Genomic DNA, 18,619 nt, shown 5'->3' with positions numbered 1-18,619 from the left:
CACACACCTGAGTCTGATTGATCTAATTAGGATCTGTGAGTGACTCTGGAGGAGGGGGAGGGGTTTATTTGGTTCCATAAGGGCAAGAGCAGTACTTGGGTTGTATGATGAAAAATAAGAACATTATAATTGGTGTGTAAAAAGAGAACTTTAATAAAGAAGTAGTGAAATAGCCAATCTACAAGCTCACAACTGTCTTTGCCAGACAACATTTGTGTTACTATGTTTCAACAAATGTTCAAAATTCTTCATATTGTTTAAAAATGTAGTTTATAAATGGAGGAGCTATAACATAACAGAGAGAGAGAGAGAGAGGGGGGGGGGCGAGAGGGGGGGGGGGTATTGAGTATCAATGAGCGCATCAGCAGTTTTGCGCATGCGTCGTCCGTGGATGGGGCGGTGCTTGGCTTTTGTTTTGCCGGAACTATCATGGCGGCCGAGTGAGAGAGAGAGAGCGACGGAGAGACAGAGAGAGAGATAGAGAGAGAGAGAGAGAGAGAGACAGAGAGAGAGAGAGACAGAGAGAGAGAGAGACACACACACACACACACACACACACACACACACACACACAGAGAGAGAGAGAGAGAGAGAGAGAGAGAGAGACTAAGAACATCAACGAGAAGGAACGACGGTGCATTTATAGATCTAAAAGACAACCAAACAATCAAATACCGCAACAAATGGCATGGTTTGTGTGGAGGTCTTGCAGCTCTAGTAGTCTGCTTAGAGAGCAGCAGGTCTGGACAGAGAGCTTGTAGATCTGTTCTACTGAGTCAGTGTCTAGACTGTTGTTGTTGTTGTGGTGTGCACAGATAGCTTGTAGATCTGTTATATACTGAGTCAGTGTCTAGACTGTTGTTGTTGTGGTGTGGGCAGAGAGCTTGGAGATCTGTTCTACTACTGAGTCAGTGTCTAGGCTGTTGTTGTGGTGTGGACAGAGAGCTTGTAGATCTGTTCTGTTCGGCAAGCGACACCTGATTCCAAGTGATTCATTTTGACATCAGATTTACACACAGCAAGGTGAGTGTGTTTTTTATTATGATTACTCTCTCGTTGCTTGTTGTTGTAGAAAGACACTGCTGCTTATAATAATAATATTAATAATAATAATAATAGCAGATAACTGTTGCTATTGTTGCACACATACCTGCACTATGCTATACAGCAGTGGTCCCCAAACTTTTCCATGTCAAGGACCCCTAAATCGGCATGTATTAGCTTGCCCCACCGTACGGACCCCCATTTGAAGAGATGCCAGGGACCCCCATAAGAGAAGATTTTTATTACGGCATATAGCAGTGATTCTCAATCATTTTTAATTTCAAGAACCCCCAGTTGGACATGCATTGGACCCCCATTTAATGTAACTCTGAGAGTGTACAAATGGACCCGTTAGGGTGCATTTGGGTCCATTTGTACACTCTCAGAGCTACAGACTCATAAGGGTCCATCTGGTTCCAAACTATCATTTAGCTGGGGACCCCCTGGAACTCCCTCAAGGACCAGAACAGAACCATCTAAATACTACAGCATGCAGAGGAGAAGTCATAACAGAACCATCTAAATACTACAGCATGCAGAGCAGAAGTCATAACAGAACCATCTAAATACTACAGCATGCAGAGGAGAAGTCATAACAGAACCATCTAAATACTACAGCATGCAGAGGAGAAGTCATAACAGAACCATCTAAATACTACAGCATGCAGAGGAGAAGTCATAACAGAACCATCTAAACACTACAGCATGCAGAGGAGAAGTCATAACAGAACCATCTAAACACTACAGCATGCAGAGGAGCAGTCATAACAGAACCATCTAAATACTACAGCATGCAGAGGAGAAGTCATAACAGAACCATCTAAATACTACAGCATGCAGAGGAGAAGTCATAACAGAACCATCTAAACACTACAGCATGCAGAGGAGAAGTCATAACAGAACCATCTAAACACTACAGCATGCAGAGGAGAAGTCATAACAGAACCATCTAAACACTACAACATGCAGAGGAGAAGTCATAACAGAACCATCTAAACACTACAGCATGCAGAGGAGAAGTCATAACAGAACCATCTAAATACTACAGCATGCAGAGGAGAAGTCATAACAGAACCATCTAAACACTACAACATGCAGAGGAGAAGTCATAACAGAACCATCTAAATACTACAACATAGGAGTCATATTTTGCCATTTTTACAAATTGCAGCATTTAACTCCCATTTAATTATATGTGGTTATATTCATGTAGAAAACAGAAGAAGAAATTATTATTATAACTAAAGCTAGCAAAATAAACTAGAATACAAAAACAGCACAGTAGTGCAGAGGTCGTTGTTTTATTGCGTCCCTTAACTATAAACTGCGTTTTGTGATGCAAAATGCACCGTATTTTAATCTCTGATCATGTTATACTTCAGCTATTGAAAAATAGCAGATCTACAAGCTCATAGTGCGGCACTCTGTGCCGCACTATGAGCTTGTAGATCGGCAGCCAATCATTTCCGGCGGTCCTTGACATTAAAATGTTTGAGAACGAAAACATTGGGTTTTCAGAAAACTGTCATGATTTAGATTAGAAGACATTTGTAGAATCGATGCCAGGCCTGAATGGGTTAACCCATTTTGTGGCGGGAACCCCTTTTGGTGTTAGCATTATGTTATGCTTTAGCTATTGAAAAATAGCAGATCTACAAGCTCATAGTGAGTGGCGCGCTATACGAGCTTGTAGGTCTGCTATTTTTGAAAAATCTCAGGTAAAAATGGGTTAACGGACCCTCTCTCTCTCTCTCTCCCACACGTCTCTCCTCTCCACAGCTCGGTGGGGCGACACACACACACACACACACACAGACAACGATGCCGAGCGAGCGGTCGACGTTCCCCTTCCTGGTGGGCCGCCCGGCGTCCACGTTCTACCGGCCGTGTGACGTGCTCGGCCGCGGCGCCTTCGGCAAGGTGCGGCGCTGCCACAAGATGGCCACCGACGAGCCCGTGGCGGTCAAGGTGCTGAAGAGGTCGGCCATCAAGAGGGCCATGAAGGAGGTCAGGAGGTCATCGTCTCTGTCTGTCTGTCTGTCTGTCTGTCTGTCCGTCTGTCTCATTGACCCCTGCAGCTAATATGATTGGGGTCGCATTCAGGTCACACGCACGCCACGCACGCACACACACAGACACACACACATGATGTCACTAAAATGGTGTTATTGCGATTGGGCCTTGTTGTGACTCAAAGGCTTTCAGCTTTCAGGAAGAAACAGAAAATACACACTAGGGAAGACATATTTGAATATTAGATCTATTAGAGTCTTATTAGAGTAACGTTAACTCCGTAGACACATGCAAAACATCTTTAAATGTGTCATGGCGACAGCCCCTAACTGTACTGTAATCATATCTTAATGTGCGCTTATAGGTGTCCATGTAATCATATCTTAATGTGCATCCATGTAATCATATCATATCATATATATATTTAATCATATCTTAATGTAATCATATCATATCATATATATGTAATCATATCTTAATGTAATCATATCATATATATATATGTAATCATATATCATATCTTAATGTAATCATATCATATCATATATATGTAATCATATCTTAATGTACACCCATAGGTCTCCATGCTGCGTAAGCTGAGCCACCTGGACCTGGACCGCTGCAACATCGTGAAGTTCCACGAGGGGTTCCGTCTGCCGCGCGGACGTCCCTGCCTGGTGTTTGAGCTGCTGGACATCTCCCTGTGGGACTACATGAAGGCCCGGAAGCCCCTCCACGTCAGGGACATCAGGCCCGTGGTACAGCAGGTAAGAACATCTCCCTGTGGGACTACATGAAGGCCCGGAAGCCTCTCCACGTCAGGGACATCAGGCCTGTCGTACAGCAGGTACTACGTTGTGTTGGTTACAGGTAGCGGTGGCCCTGAAGGCTGTAGGGATGATCATTCTGTCTGTTATTCTGGTTACAGGTAGCCGTGGCTCTGAAGGCTGTAGGGATGATCATTCTGTCTGTTATTCTGGTTACAGGTAGCGGTGGCTCTGGTAGCTCTGAAGGCTGTGGGGATGATCATGTTGTACTACATTGTGTTGGTTACAGGTAGCGGTGGCCCTGGTGGCTCTGAAGGCCGTAGGGATGATCATTCTGTCTGTTATTACAGGTAGCGGTGGCCCTGGTGGCTCTGAAGGCCGTAGGGATGATCCACATGGACCTGAAACAGTAATAATATTGGTTCTGGTTACAGGTAGCCGTAGCTCTGGTTGCCCTGAAGGCCGTAGGGATGATCATGTTATTCTGGTTACAGGTAGCTGTGGCCCTGGTGGCTCTGAAGGCCGTGGGGATGATCCACATGGACCTGAAGCCTGTCTGTTATTCTGGTTACAGGTAGCAGTAGCCCTGGTGGCCCTGAAGGCCGTAGGGATGATCCACATGGACCTGAAGCCTGTCTGTTATTCTGGTTACAGGTAGCCGTAGCCCTGGTTGCCCTGAAGGCCGTAGGGATGATCCACATGGACCTGAAGCCTGTCTGTTATTCTGGTTACAGGTAGCGGTGGCCCTGGTTGCCCTGAAGGCCGTAGGGATGATCCACATGGACCTGAAGCCTGTCTGTTATTCTGGTTACAGGTAGCCGTGGCCCTGAAGGCCGTAGGGATGATCATGTTATTCTGGTTACAGGTAGCCGTAGCCCTGGTGGCGCTGAAGGCCGTGGGGATGATCATTCTGTCTGTTATTACAGGTAGCGGTGGCCCTGGTGGCTCTGAAGGCCGTGGGGATGATCATGTTGTACTACATTGTGTTGGTTACAGGTAGCCGTAGCCCTGGTGGCTCTGAAGGCCGTAGGGATGATCCACATGGACCTGAAGCCTGTCTGTTATTCTGGTTACAGGTGGCTGTAGCCCTGGTGGCCCTGAAGGCCGTGGGGATGATCCACATGGACCTGAAGCCTGTCTGTTATTCTGGTTACAGGTAGCGGTGGCCCTGGTGGCCCTGAAGGCCGTGGGGATGATCCACATGGACCTGAAGCCTGTCTGTTATTCTGGTTACAGGTAGCGGTGGCCCTGGTGGCCCTGAAGGCCGTGGGGATGATCCACATGGACCTGAAGCCTGTCTGTTATTCTGGTTACAGGTGGCCGTAGCCCTGGTTGCCCTGAAGGCCGTGGGGATGATCCACATGGACCTGAAGCCTGTCTGTTATTCTGGTTACAGGTGGCGGTGGCCCTGGTGGCTCTGAAGGCCGTGGGGATGATCATGTTGTATGTTATTGTGTTGGTTACAGGTAGCTGTAGCCCTGGTGGCCCTGAAGGCCGTGGGGATGATCCACATGGACCTGAAGCCCGACAACATCATGCTGGTGAACCAGGACCTCCATCCCTTCAGGGTGAAGCTCATCGACTTCGGGGCGGCCATGAACCCGGCCGACGCCGTGCTGGGCGTGCAGCAGCAGAACATCGTCTGCAGGCGAGTTCTGTTTATAGATCTAATAATAATTAAGGGTCCACTTGGTTACCAACTCTCCCATCGTTTAAGTTTAACTTGGAGACCACCTGGAACCCCCTCAAGGACCACTGAGAGGACCAACGTTCTAGGTTTAAACATGTCCCAGAAAAAAAAGGCTAAAAATCAAGGTACTTTATTTAGAAAAGTAAAAAAAAATACTTCATAATAATAATTAATATACCTGCCCCGATTTTTTATCCACCCTCTCCTAATTTTTAAACCATTTTGAGTGCCTTTTCTTTCTAGTATTCCAGTCACACTGATCTTTGTAGTCCACTTTATTTTTACTATTTTTGAGCACCTAGCCTCGGAAACCCAGACGTTTTCATTTCCAGGGAGAAAAAAAAAAGTAGTCCACTTCAATTCGGCATAGAGTCGCGCAAACGTCAACCCCTCTCTGCTGATTTCTGATCGTCTGCACCTTTGTTAAATTGACGCGCACCATCGCCTCACCACCTAAAATACTAGACTATGAACAACGCGTATGTGTCATTATGCCCCCCCCGCGCAGGGCTCCCGAGGTGTTCCTGGGCCTGCCGTTCTCGGAGGCCATCGACGCGTGGTCCCTGGGCTGCGTGATGGCGCGCCTGCGGCTGGGCTACTGGCTGTACCCGGGCAAGGGCGAGTTCGACGTGGTGACGGCCACGGACGTGGTCAAGTCCATCGTGCACATCAACGGGCGGCCCGCCGACCACCTGCTGAGCCGCGGCGTCAACACGGCGCGCTTCTTCAAGAGGGCGCCGGCGCCCGCCAACGACTGGATACTGAAGGTACAGTACAGTAGAGGGACCCCCACACGGTAACTCTGTCATTTCTCAACCGTTTCGGACGCGGCGCGGCTCGCCGGAACCGGCCCGGCACCCTGAGTGCGTTCCTGTGGGTCTGGAGCTCCCCCCCCTCCCCCCCACACACACACACACACAAACACGGAGTTGCACCACTCACTTACACTCACAATAATACACACTATATTTGAAGCAACCACTTCAAATATAAAAGCACGCTTAGAAAATAAATTAAAAGTCAAATTAAAAAGCTAAATCTATGTGGGCGTAACTAGTATAAGGCAAATAATCTAAATACCTGTTTTAGTTTTAGTTTTTTTCCGTTCCTTTTTTCCCCCTTTTATTATTTGAATCATTAATAAGTTGGGCATAATAAGCTTCGGCCCAAACCTTTTCAGTCAAACTGTAATTCTGTAAAAACCCTCATTCTGAAATGTAATGTACTGTAAATGACTGAGATAAATAAACTAACTAACTCACTTCACATGGGTGTGATTTCTTCTTCCTCATCTTGTGGTCTCTTTAGACGCCGGAGGAGGACGAGAAGCAGGAGAGCATCAAGCTGCGCGGCCTGCCCAGCGCCATCGCTCTGAGCTGCCTGGACGACCTGAAGGTCCTGGCCACGGCGCGCGGCGTGGGCGGGGGCGCCATGGACCCCGAGGAGAGCCAGGACGTGCTGCAGTGGGTGGACCTGCTGCAGAGCATGCTGCAGACGGACCCCCAACGCAGGACCACGCCCGACAAGATCCTGGCCCACCCCTTCATCTGCATGAGCCACATGGCGCCCAGCTACGGCCACAGCTCATAGTGAGTGTTTACGGACTTGTTCTGAAGTCTAGGGCCCGGGGTTCAAATTTGGAGGTCTTGCCAAACTCCCGACGCCCACGGGAAGGCAAGATTTAACATCCGTCTTCTAAATTCTGACAGTTTTCTGAAAAACCCATGTTTCAGTGGTTCTCAAAGTTCATTTTTGCCCGCGTTTATTTTCTCTCCGGAGGGTCCAATTATTGTGTGCACGTGTCTGACCAACCATGTGCCTCTTCTTCACCCCCACAGTGTTCAGTCGTGCGTCGACTGCATGACGACCGCCGTCCCCGACTTCCTGAAGCCGCCGTTCAAGGACTGCCAGCGCGCCAAGGTGCCGCTAACGAGCACACAGCTAGCGACGGCCAAGGTGACGACGACGAACACACAGCTAGCGACGGCCAAGGTGACGACGACGAACACACAGCTAGCGACGGCCAAGGTGACGACGACGAACACACAGCTGGTGACGGCCAAGGTAATGACGAACACACAGCTAGCGACTAGTTTACTAGTTGACTTAGTAAATCCACTAGTCGACCTTGTTGGTACTAGTTGACTAGTTGATAAGAAAGGTGCATGTATTAAAAGAAGACACTGCAGCGTGTCTTCTTTGAAAGTATTTTGTATTTATTCAAGCACAGTATATAAAAACAACACAGTGAACATACAGATATAAGAAGGGTAAAGTGCTATAGGCTGAGGCAAAAAGCCCACAGGGCTTCTACGTCCGTGGCATCCGGTCCATAATTGGCAATTAGACGTCTTGGCGTTCTCATGGCTCTTAAACTGTTTTAATGCCAACATCGTCCCGGTAAAACCGGCTGGCTGATAACATCAGGACTTTGAGTCTTTGAGATTTCGATTTTTTTTTTTCCCCATGAAGGTGACGACGACGACGACCACACAGCTGGCGGCGGGTTCTGGCGGAGTTCTTGTGGACCGGGTGGACGACAGATGTAAGGCGCCACCACAAGGGGGCGACACCTGAGAGGAGGAGGGGGAGGAGGAGGAGGAGGAGGAGGAGGGGGACGGGGTCATGATGTAAGGCGCCACCACAAGGGGGCGACACCTGAGAGGAGGAGGGGGAGGAGGAGGAGGAGGAGGAGGAGGGGGACGGGGTCATGATGTAAGGCGCCACCACAAGGGGGCGACACCTGAGAGGAGGAGGGGGAGGAGGAGGAGGAGGAGGAGGAGGGGGACGGGGTCATGATGTAAGGCGCCACCACAAGGGGGCGACACCTGAGAGGAGGAGGGGGAGGAGGAGGAGGAGGAGGAGGACGAGGTCATGATGTAAGGCGCCACCACAAGGGGGCGACACCTGAGAGGAGGAGGGGGAGGAGGAGGAGGGGGACGGGGTCATGATGTCATCGCAAAGAGACAACGAGAGAGGAGGCCTCAGGAACGACAGAGAGACGACGAAGAAGAAGAAGAAGCTTCTGTCGACTGGATGGATGAACGAACGGATGTGCACGCATAAGACATCAAAGGGGGCTTCAGCCCCTGCCCTTTTTTTGCCCGTCTGTAAAACAACTGCCCCTTTCCTCCAGACCACGAGTGCAGCATTTACTGATAGTGAAAGAAATGCAAATTCCCTCCACTCCTTTCCTTTCCATGCCATGCCGGAAGAGAATTGCTTTTTTTCCCCCCGAAGTCTCCTGAACTTGAACACGGTATTTTTTTTGCGTTGAACAGATTTGTTTTTATAAATCCATGTCGTATACACACACCGCTTCTCCAGTAGATAAAGAGTGCAGGGTTGCGCCCCGAAAATAGCTGTTGAGAGCTTGTAGATCTGCTATTTTCGCTATTTATTTATTTTTTGGTCCAAAAGTGCCCTCTTGGGGGATTTCCGCCCCTTTCTGCCTCTCTTGACGCTCAATGCACGTCTCTGGATGGTATGAATGAACGACCACCGTGGACGTTTCAGGTGCTTGTTCTCGCGGTGACGCGACGCCACCCATCCGACCCACACCAGTACACGGTGCTTCATCAGTCCATTATTAACATTATTATTATTATTAGTTTTTATTATTTATTATTAGTTAAATCATGTATGTGTTTTTTTTTTAATGCTTAAAAACTTCATATGGGTGAGTTGTACAGAGAGAGAGAGAGAGAGAGAGAGACCAAACGCGGGTGTCGGATGGGAACCCTGGAGTCCTGGCGTTCACCACAGAGCATGTTTTTATTTTAGCTAATTTGGTTCCATTAGTACATTAGGGTCCATTTTGTTCATTTCGTACAACTTTCAGAGTTACAGACCTGTGAGGGCCCATGTGTTACACTTTCATCCTCCCCGGAGCACCGCCTGACATGGAAACTCCAGTGGTCCCTGGGTGTGTCCCAGTGGTCCCTGGGTGTGTCCCAGTGGTCCCTGGGTGTGTCCAAGTGGTCCCTGGGTGTGTCCAGCGGTCCCAGCGGTCCCTGGGTGTGTCCCAGTGGGAGGAGCACTGGCAGAGGACGGTGCAGACACACCCAGAACGTCGGTGGACGTGAGCTTCCCTCCGTCCAGGATATACAGTATATATACAGTCCTGTGGCTCTATTATTACAACTGTATGTATGGATGTATGGAAAGGCCTGGAGGATTCTTGAGGACCCGAGAGACACCCTCGCGGTGATACCGTTTGAGCTGCTATAGTTCCGCGACGCGGAGGCCCCGGAGACCCAGCGGGCACGGAGACGGACAGCTATACCACCAGGGAACTATGTGAACAGGCACCGACACAGACAGCTATACCACCAGGGGGCTATGTGAACAGGCACCGACACGGACAGCTATACCACCAGGGAGCTATGTGAACAGGCACCGACACGGACAGCTATACCACCAGGGAACTATGTGAACAGGCACCGACACGGACAGCTATACCACCAGGGAACTATGTTTACGAACGCTATGTGAACAGGCACCGACACGGACAGCTACCACCATCAGATGATTTAGGGCAGATTCACACGGAGTGCGTTTGATTCAGACTGAACTATGTTTACGAACGCTATGTGAACAGGCTAGACTGAAACGTTAGAGAGGGACTAGTGGACAGGAGATCCAGTTTTATGCTAGGTTGCATGCTGAAAATAGCCGATCTACAAGCTCACAACGCGTCGTGCTGCGACGTGTTGTGACTCACTGAGCTTGTAGATCGGCTGTTTTCAGCATGCAACCAAAGTGTAAAATCTGCCATTACAAAAGACATGATCAAGGCCTGTCAAAACACATTTTAGTCGACTAAATCAACTGTAGATTTAGTCGACTAAAATCGCATGCCATTTAGTCGACTAAAACACTAAACTGGACTAAACACTAGAACATTTCAGGTGACTAAAATGTGACTGAAAATTATTAAATTATTTAATTTACTGTAAAAAGCACACCGTGCAATGCAGCCAGATGGACATTTCCTACATTATTTATTTTAATGTTTTTTTGTGGCTTTCGCCTTTATTTTTTATATTTTTTTTATGGAGGGACAGAGAGTAGGCTGACAGGAAATATGGAGGGAGGGTGACATGCAACAAGGGCCGTCGGGATCGGGAGTCGAGCCCGCGGCACACTGCCAGACTGGACGGCCAGCCAGGGTGCCTGGACCGCTGAGCCACGGCCCTGGACCGCTGAGCCACGGCCCTGGACCGCTGAGCCACGGCCCAGGCCCATTTCCTACATTATTGAGGAGGTGGTCAGCCATTGTCCGGGCGTGGCGTTGGTCGACTATTACTAACCGGAACCCTAAATCTAATCCTAAATTCGGAACTCTAAACTCCATCTTAAACCGGCCACGCAAGTCCCCCCTTCTTCTTCTTCTAACCTCACAAGTCAGTTTCACTATTTTATGTTTTCACTTCTGCCTTTCCTAGTCTGTTACTGGCGGTAGGCAGCATGTAGGTTAAATGTCCATATTGCCTCCATGGTCCAGATGATACATGGTCCAGATGAGAACATACTGGTGATTATCGGTTGAGAACATTCGAAGCGAGTGGTTTTTACGAACGGCATGTGACACTAAAGGCCTGTTGCCGGCCTGTTACACACACACACACACACACACAACGGGACAGGTCCGACTCCTACAGCAAGCATGCAGCACCTTACACACACACACACACACACAAACACACACACCAAACACAACCAAACACACACAGGCACCCTGACACTTTAATATCATAGATTCATGTTTATAGCATTTCTTTTGGAGGGGCGCGAGCCCCTCCTATGACCAGCTTTGAGGGTTTCTGTGAACACATTGTTTTGCTAGCGTCTCCTATGACTGGTTTGGAGGGTTTGTGTGACACAATTGTGTAAACACAAAGTAAGGGAGCAAATTGTGATTGGCCAGAATGAGATGATGTACTGAGCTCCCGTCTTACTTCACACAAACTTTTATTTTATAACATAAAAAGATGTTTTTTTTGTGCTGTGGAAATGCGCACGGATGTGACCACTTATGGAGGCTTCAAATGACCCCATGCAGTCTTGAATTCAGAGATTCCCATGCAGTCTTGAATTCAGAGATTTGACCCCGTGAAGTCTTGAATTCACAGTTATTTGTATCAGCTTGCAGAGCTGTTCAATGATAGCCCTAGAGTACACTTGTACAGAACATTAATAATTCTACTCGAGTTGGAAGCATTTGAGACCCATTTTAACCCTCAACCCTTCCTTTCTGAAAAATAACGTCATTGTAAAAAAAAAGAAAGATTCACGCTTTTAGATATTGCTATTTATTTTTTTATTATAGTTTATTTTATTTGGAAGAAAAAAAAAAGGTCCAATATGCAAGAGAATGGAATGCAAGCTGATGTATAATGACTTGAGTCATCTATAGTTTGTTGTTTATTTTGGTCGCATTCCTGTAAGTCAATGATTTGATGATGAAATCTCCATGGATTCAATTAAGGCTGCATTATGGGGTGTGTAAATAAATCTCCATGGATTCAAGGTTGATTTGGCTGAACTATTCCTTACACAGCGGCAGCCTTGTGTGTTTTAAGTGGCCGCAAACACTTTATTTATTTTATTTAGGTTTCCCAGATCCAGAAAATTTCATTTCTAATAAACAGTATTACACCCTGACTGTGTGTGTGTGTCTCTCTCTCGTTATATATACCAGTGATACTCAACCTCAGGCCCGCGGGCCACATCAGGCCCGCGGGACCATTATGACTGGCCCACCAATGAAAATCTAAAAAAAAGAAGAAAAATAAATCTGGAAAATGAAATTAAAATAAATAAATCTGAATGAAGTTATCTTTAATTACATTATTATAAGTAATACTATTAGAGTTGTACTATTACTCGAACGAAAATAAAAGCTTGGGGGGGGGGAGATGCAATGCAAAGCAAATGAAAGACATATACTGTGTATCCCTATTCCCTGACATAATTTTATAGCTAAACGGACAGAATTCTATTTTATTTGAATGATGAAACCCAGCTGCCATTAATAGTGGGAAATGGAAATTGCGGAAATTGTAATTGCGGAAATTGCGGAAATGGTGGAAATGGAAATTGCGGAAATGGTAATTGCGGAAATGGTGGAAATGGAAATTGAGGAAATTGCGGAAATTGCGGAAATGGTAATTGCGGAAATTGCTCTTCACTTATAGCTATCTATTTTCAGGTAGATTGTTTTATTTTACTCAGTCAGCCATATCACTACTCATTTATTTTCATGAAAAAGGTCATAGCTGGGTAATCTATTTTCAGGCAAATTGTGTTTATTGTATTTTATTTTACTCAGCCATAACAATTTATTTTCTGTTAACCAACTTGCTGGCTGGCAGGCAGGCAGGCAAAGAGCTACTCATGTTATGTTATTATGTTATTATAACAGCTACTCATGTTATGTGCAATAATTTGTGCAGTTATGGAAACAGCTCTTTGTGTTTATGCAAGAAAATGTAACACATTTATTTATTTACATATTGTGTGCATGCACATTGTACTTTGATACATTTTGCGAAAATAAAGCAATTGAAAGAGAGAAGTTATCAAGTATCATTAATGTCGTAATTTTATCTACTGGCCCCTGGCCCCTTGCCATTTTTGTAATGTGGCCCACAGGTAAATCTATTTGAGTATCCCTGTATTATATGATGACATTGTAAAGTAGCAGCTGCATATTGCAGTCCAATTCAAGTGAGATTTCTTGTATATTTAGTTGTATTATGGTTCAAACATTGAGAGCTTGTGTGTGCTCCGCTCCTGCTGTGTTGTGGGGTAGCATGTGGAAGGCCTAATACGCTCAAAGAATTACAGCAAAATACCAGTAATTTATTTCGGCCCACAGGTTAATATCAGAATACTGATTGATTTCAGCTGTTACAATTTTCCAAACATGCAAACATGACCCGCTTTAATTACTTCAGTCTAGTAGCTTAATGACGACTAAGCTAGTATTAAAATGTTATGTTTTGTGCCCAATGTATTTGTATTTAGTTCGCAAAGTTAACATAGGCTATAACTATAACTAAATGCATTTGAAATTAAATAAAAAAATTACTTTTCAGAATTCCAATTAAAAAATGGCAACAAATACATTAGGATTTCAATTCAAATATAGCAAAAATAGCCGATCTACAAGCTCAAAACACGTTGCAGTGCGACGCAAAAACCAGGCAGGTTTTTGATGCAACAGTTAAAGAACAGACCGGAGCTTGCTTCATTTTGGGACACACCTTGCAAGGGAGCTAGATTTGACACGGTATTCAAGGATTTTAGACGTATGCACAGTTTAAGTTTCCCCCAATGTCCATTAGTTCTTAAAGGGATATTTCACTTTAAAAAACAGTTGTCATTTTATCGTCTACTCAGGCTTATATGAGCAGTGTTTAAGTTGCTCGATGGCATTCATGGTAACGTCTGTTTCACTTTATGTTGTTCTACTTTCAATTGGTTATTTGGGGCTCCTTAAAAACGGCACTATTTGTTTTTAATGTCAATTAAACCATTAAAACAGGTCTGATCACGTCTCATAGAAATAAATGTACAATCCATTATTACACCAAAACGGGTTCCCGCCCAGAATGGGTTATACTGTACATCATCTCATGAACAACTGCATTTATGCGATTCCATTCAGTGTCAAATACGAGACGTGTGGGGACTAGATTTAGTCCGGACATTTGGCGGACATTTGACCTAATTTCTCCTTTCATTGTCAATGTCAAATATAGAGACGTGTGTGTGTGTGGACAAAAGCTGTATATAGGTCAAAAATCACACCCTTTACACCTGCAACTTGGACACTCAGGCATGAAGGAAGCATGAGTTCAAGTCCGTTGCTCTCCCCTTGTCCCCCATATATGGGGGACTAGGTTGGTCTCCCCTTGTCCCCCATATATGGGGACTAGGTTGGTGGAGGGTGTGTAGAGCCCAGGATCACATTAGATAATTGACACAGGTGTGAAAAATGGGTTACAAAATCGTGGGATAAAAAATATATATTAAAAAAAAGAAATCACACCTGTGTGAAGTGATTATCATCTTACAACATGTTTGTTTAAGCAACGGGTGCTAATGTTTGTTTTAGTCCTCGACACAAACTCTTTATTGTCTACAAGCATCGTTGAAAAACAAACATCAAAGCTGTATATAGGAGGGGCGCGCCGCTTAGCGCCCCTCAAAAATCACACCCGTGTGAAGCGAGGGGCGCTTCCTAACCAACATCACATATGACATCAATTTAACATCTCAAAATAGCAGTTTATATGAATCGTGGTCCCTTATTGGCCGAGGTTTTCCACTTGACATGCATATGCCGATTTGCTCGGTGACAGACAAAACAACAACTCTGTCCATTGTCTATAGAGCACCGAAGTCTGACGTCACTTTCAGTAGAGGGCGTCAGTCCCCAGGTTCATGTATTTGTTTAGTTGCATTGAAATCGCCATAGGAGGATTTTTAGATTGCTTCATATAAGAACTGTGTTTGAAAAATAAACATGTCACCCCGGCCGCTTCACTCATATGGATATGAAGAATCAACTGACTGAGAGAAAACGCTAATGTTACTGCTGCTGAATTAGTTAGATTTTCACTAGAAGCAGACTGTATCATATATGAGTGACTGACTGCTGCAAACGATACAGAGACACCTCCCTGACAATAACGCAGAGACAGCTTGTTTATTTTTGGACCACAACGCTTATAGTAGACGATATTAAGATCACCCCATGTTATTCTCCATAGAGAAATTACTTCCGCGAACCAGGGGAATCGAAGGGATGAGCGAGTTACGTCAGGACTTCGGTGCTCTATGTCTTTTTTAATGTTTGTCTAGACAAGACAAACATTAACCCTGTGCATACTAGGAGGCCCTCAAAAACAAGAGCGGGGGAACGTCTCCAAAAGACGAGTCGTAACGGAGGCCTCTGTTGACAGTAGCAGTATGAATATCCATAAAAGTTGTGATTTTCCATCCTTCTCCCTACAGGTGCTTAAAGGACAACTTTAGTTTTTTTTCCCAACCAAGGTTCATGTTTTAGGTTGTTATTAGAGAAAGTAAAAGATGAGTGTTGTACTTTTTGTATTTGCTGCTTTCTATTCTTTTTGCATTCGAGCAAGGGGCAAAATGTGTATTTTTTTACAAGATTTTATAGCGATTTATTTTTTTATTATTTACTATAGTCCTACTAGACCCCAATAAATTACATCTGACCACAGAAGATAAATAATAAAAAAATAAATCGCTGTAAAATCCTTTTAAAAAAAAGTACACATTTTGCCCCATGCTCGAATGCCCCCGCCCCCCTGTCAAAAACAGCTAACATCCCTAAAACGAAAGAAAGCAGCAAACTCATCTTTCACTTTCTCTAATACCTAACCTAAAACATGAACCTTGGTTGAAAAAAAACTAAAGTTGTCCTTTAATCCGATCCTCTCAGTGAGCTAATTCGTAGTGCAATGGTTGTTTGTGTGAATAAACAGGTGTCTAAAGGAACTGAAACTCTTGTCACAGTGTTCACACTGGAACGGTTGTTCTCCAGTGTGGACGCGCTGGTGTCGCTTCAGGTCCGACGACTGGCTGAAACTCTTGTCACAGCGTTCACAGTGGAATTGTTTCTCTCCAGTGAGCATGTGAAGGTGTCTCTTCAGGTCATATGACTTGCTGAATCTCTTGTCACAATGTCCACAGTGGAAAGGTTTCTCTCCGGTGTGGATGTACTGGTGGACCTTCAGATGACTCGACTGCTTGAAACTCTTGTCACAGTGTTCACACTGGAAGTGTTTTTCTCCCGTGTGGACACGATCGTGTCTCTTCAGGTCAAACGACTTGCTGAAACTCTTGTCACAATGTTCACAGTGGAAAGGCTTTTCTCCGGTGTGGATGCGCTGGTGCGTCTTCAGACTAGACGGACGTGTAAATCTCATGTTGCAATTTTCACACTGGAAAGGTTTTTCTCCAGTGTGAACACTCTGGTGTCTTTTCAGAGACGTTGACCGAGTGAAACTCTTCTTGCAATATTTACAGTGGAAGGTTTTCTCTGTGGTGTCGACACGCTGGCGCGTCGAGGGACCTGACTCACTGACACTCTTGTCGTGCCGTTCGTAACCGCCGTCCTCCCCGATCTCCTCATAATCGTCACTGTCTTCAGTGACTTCAGTGTCAGATTCAAGTTCAACTTCAACTTCAGAGCAGTGGGAAGAGATGTCTTCATCATCATCATTTTCTTCTTCACCTTTCACTGCTAGTAACGTCAACACTGACCCATCAGGCTCATCTTTAATGTGTGGAGGCTCTGCTTCCTCCTGGAGCAGACTGGGGCTCCTCTCCTGTTTAATAGAATCCTCCTCTTCACACACAGCCATGTGCAGGATGTCTAGGAGCAGAGAAATTACATAATAGTTAATACTAGATTCCTAATCCTAATTCCTAATTCCTTAAAATATATTCTTCCAGTTAATATCGTTACAGAATGGAACAATATAGCCTGCTACAGTCTGATCAGCACGGCTGATTTGATTTATATTTTGATTAGGTGTGCTTGTGCTGTCATGCTCCTTTGAAGCACGGGTAGATAGCTATTTCAACCAATCACATTGCTTCATCGGTAGCATCCTTATTCTGGGGGGGAACGTCCGCCAAAATAGCTGATCTACAAGCTCACACTGCAATCTGCTATTTTTGGCACATCAATTTATTTATAGTGAAATAAGAGTATACCAAATGTTTTACAGGTCTGTTCTATCAAGTATAGAGGGTTTAAGTGAGACTGAATTTACAGCTCAACAAAACAAATGCATCCCAGTGCAGTATGACGGAAGACATAAAGCCCATAGAATATCTGTTATTATTGTAACAGCTCTACAACTGAACAGAAAATAACATGAGATAAAGTCCATAGAATATCTGTTATTATTGTAACAGCTCTACAACTGAACAGAAAATAATGAAGAAAGGGAGAGCACATTAAACGTACCGAGCTGTGGCTGGTCTTCAGGTTCCTGTTTAATAGAGACAGGAGAGTTCATCTTCACCTGGGAGTGATGCATCATGGGTATTGTAGTTCTTTATGAGTCTGGAGAGTTCATCTTCACCTGCAGTCTGGACTCCACACACTGCTCTGAAATGAAGGGATGGAATGAGGGCTTTAAAAGGACCCCTGGCTAATAAGACTTTATGTCTTGACTCTTGACCTGATGCATTATACTTGCGCTCTATAACTAAAGTTAGACATTAAAAACGCCAACATCTAAAATCAGTGTAACCAGTTTAAACCAATATTATGTCAAAGTAACCTGAAAATGGCAGATCTACAATGTATTGTATAATGATCGTGATGAGACACATTGTGAGCTAGATCAGCCTTTTTACAACTTTTAACTGGAAGATAATGGGATGAGCAAATACAACATGGTTCTTGCAGTATTATCCTTCTAGTTGTTGTTGAGTAGGCTACAATATTTCTGGTTTAAGAAACAGCTAGACAACAATTCAGTATAATATACTTAAGTGCCAATGTGGTCAGATCTTGTATAAAATGATTTCCCCCATACGTTTATTTCTGTTAACAATGTTGAACTTGAAGTATACACATTATACCGTTTGAAAAAAATAAGTAGCATGGTGGGGAGTACAAATGCAAAACCTAAGGTGATTACCCTGACGTCCCACATGTTCGATTTATCTGCACCTTAGCGTTTAAAACACCGTAGGTCCGTAGTTTTCAATAACAAGGTGTTACACTACTAAATAACTACTGGTTGTGTATGATCACATTTATGATTTATAACAAGAAAACAGATATAACAGAAATACGATTCATGTTCCATCTTAAAAGATGAGTCGATAAAGACAGAGATGAAACAACGTGAATCAGTTCATCTCACCTGCTGTGTTTCAGTGGTTGAGTTGCTAACAAACGTCCTCCTGCTGCTTAAGGACGACACTGTTTTGAAACCACACGTTTTTAGTTTTCTTTGTATGTTAAAGTGTCAACAGTCAGTCAACACACCACCATGTTGTTTTCACAACTGCATTGTGGGTAACTGTGTTCTTCTCCTGACCACAG

General features: G+C 44.9%; 2 protein-coding genes across 3 annotated transcripts; one reads left to right on the top strand and one right to left on the bottom strand.

Moving 5' to 3' along the window:
• Nucleotides 1-530: 530 nt before the first annotated feature.
• Nucleotides 531-8,091, top strand: LOC308327690 (homeodomain-interacting protein kinase 1-like; the record flags this gene model as incomplete). Its single annotated transcript, XM_080781215.1, has 8 exons — nt 531-1,023; nt 2,824-3,051; nt 3,636-3,824; nt 5,291-5,472; nt 6,023-6,281; nt 6,823-7,103; nt 7,353-7,578; nt 7,987-8,091. The coding sequence occupies exons 2-8, from the start codon at nt 2,866-2,868 to the stop codon at nt 8,089-8,091; spliced, it is 1,428 nt and encodes a 475-aa protein (XP_080637341.1). The 5' UTR covers nt 531-1,023; nt 2,824-2,865.
• Nucleotides 8,092-15,939: 7,848 nt separating this feature from the next.
• Nucleotides 15,940-18,575, bottom strand: LOC308327457 (uncharacterized protein). 2 transcript variants are annotated; one of them, XM_080780965.1, is made up of 3 exons: nt 18,438-18,575; nt 17,528-17,671; nt 15,940-16,927 (listed from the first exon to the last, which is right to left on the bottom strand). In XM_080780965.1, the coding sequence occupies exons 2-3, from the start codon at nt 17,601-17,603 to the stop codon at nt 15,996-15,998; spliced, it is 1,008 nt and encodes a 335-aa protein (XP_080637091.1). In that variant the 5' UTR covers nt 17,604-17,671; nt 18,438-18,575; the 3' UTR covers nt 15,940-15,995. The 2 variants fall into 2 exon arrangements, with proteins under 2 accessions (XP_080637091.1, XP_080637092.1); XM_080780966.1 differs by having other exon boundaries at nt 17,528-17,666; nt 18,438-18,563.
• Nucleotides 18,576-18,619: the final 44 nt, after the last annotated feature.

The sequence above is a fragment of the Protomyctophum bolini genome (genome assembly GCF_963924005.1).
Source record: "Protomyctophum bolini genome assembly, chromosome: 13".
NCBI lineage: Eukaryota > Metazoa > Chordata > Actinopteri > Myctophiformes > Myctophidae > Protomyctophum > Protomyctophum bolini.
The sequence above is the reverse complement of the archived record's forward strand: the minus strand, read 5'-3'. Positions and strand labels throughout refer to the sequence as shown.

Bases quoted from the DNA above. Each gene is read 5' to 3' on its own strand.
- LOC308327457 (XM_080780965.1), bottom strand. From the start codon at position 17,603: ATGATGCATCACTCCCAGGTGAAGATGAACTCTCCTGTCTCTATTAAA. The intron at 16,928-17,527 runs GTACGTTTAATG...CTCTGCTCCTAG, and splicing joins TGAAGACCAGCCACAGCTCG to ACATCCTGCACATGGCTGTG.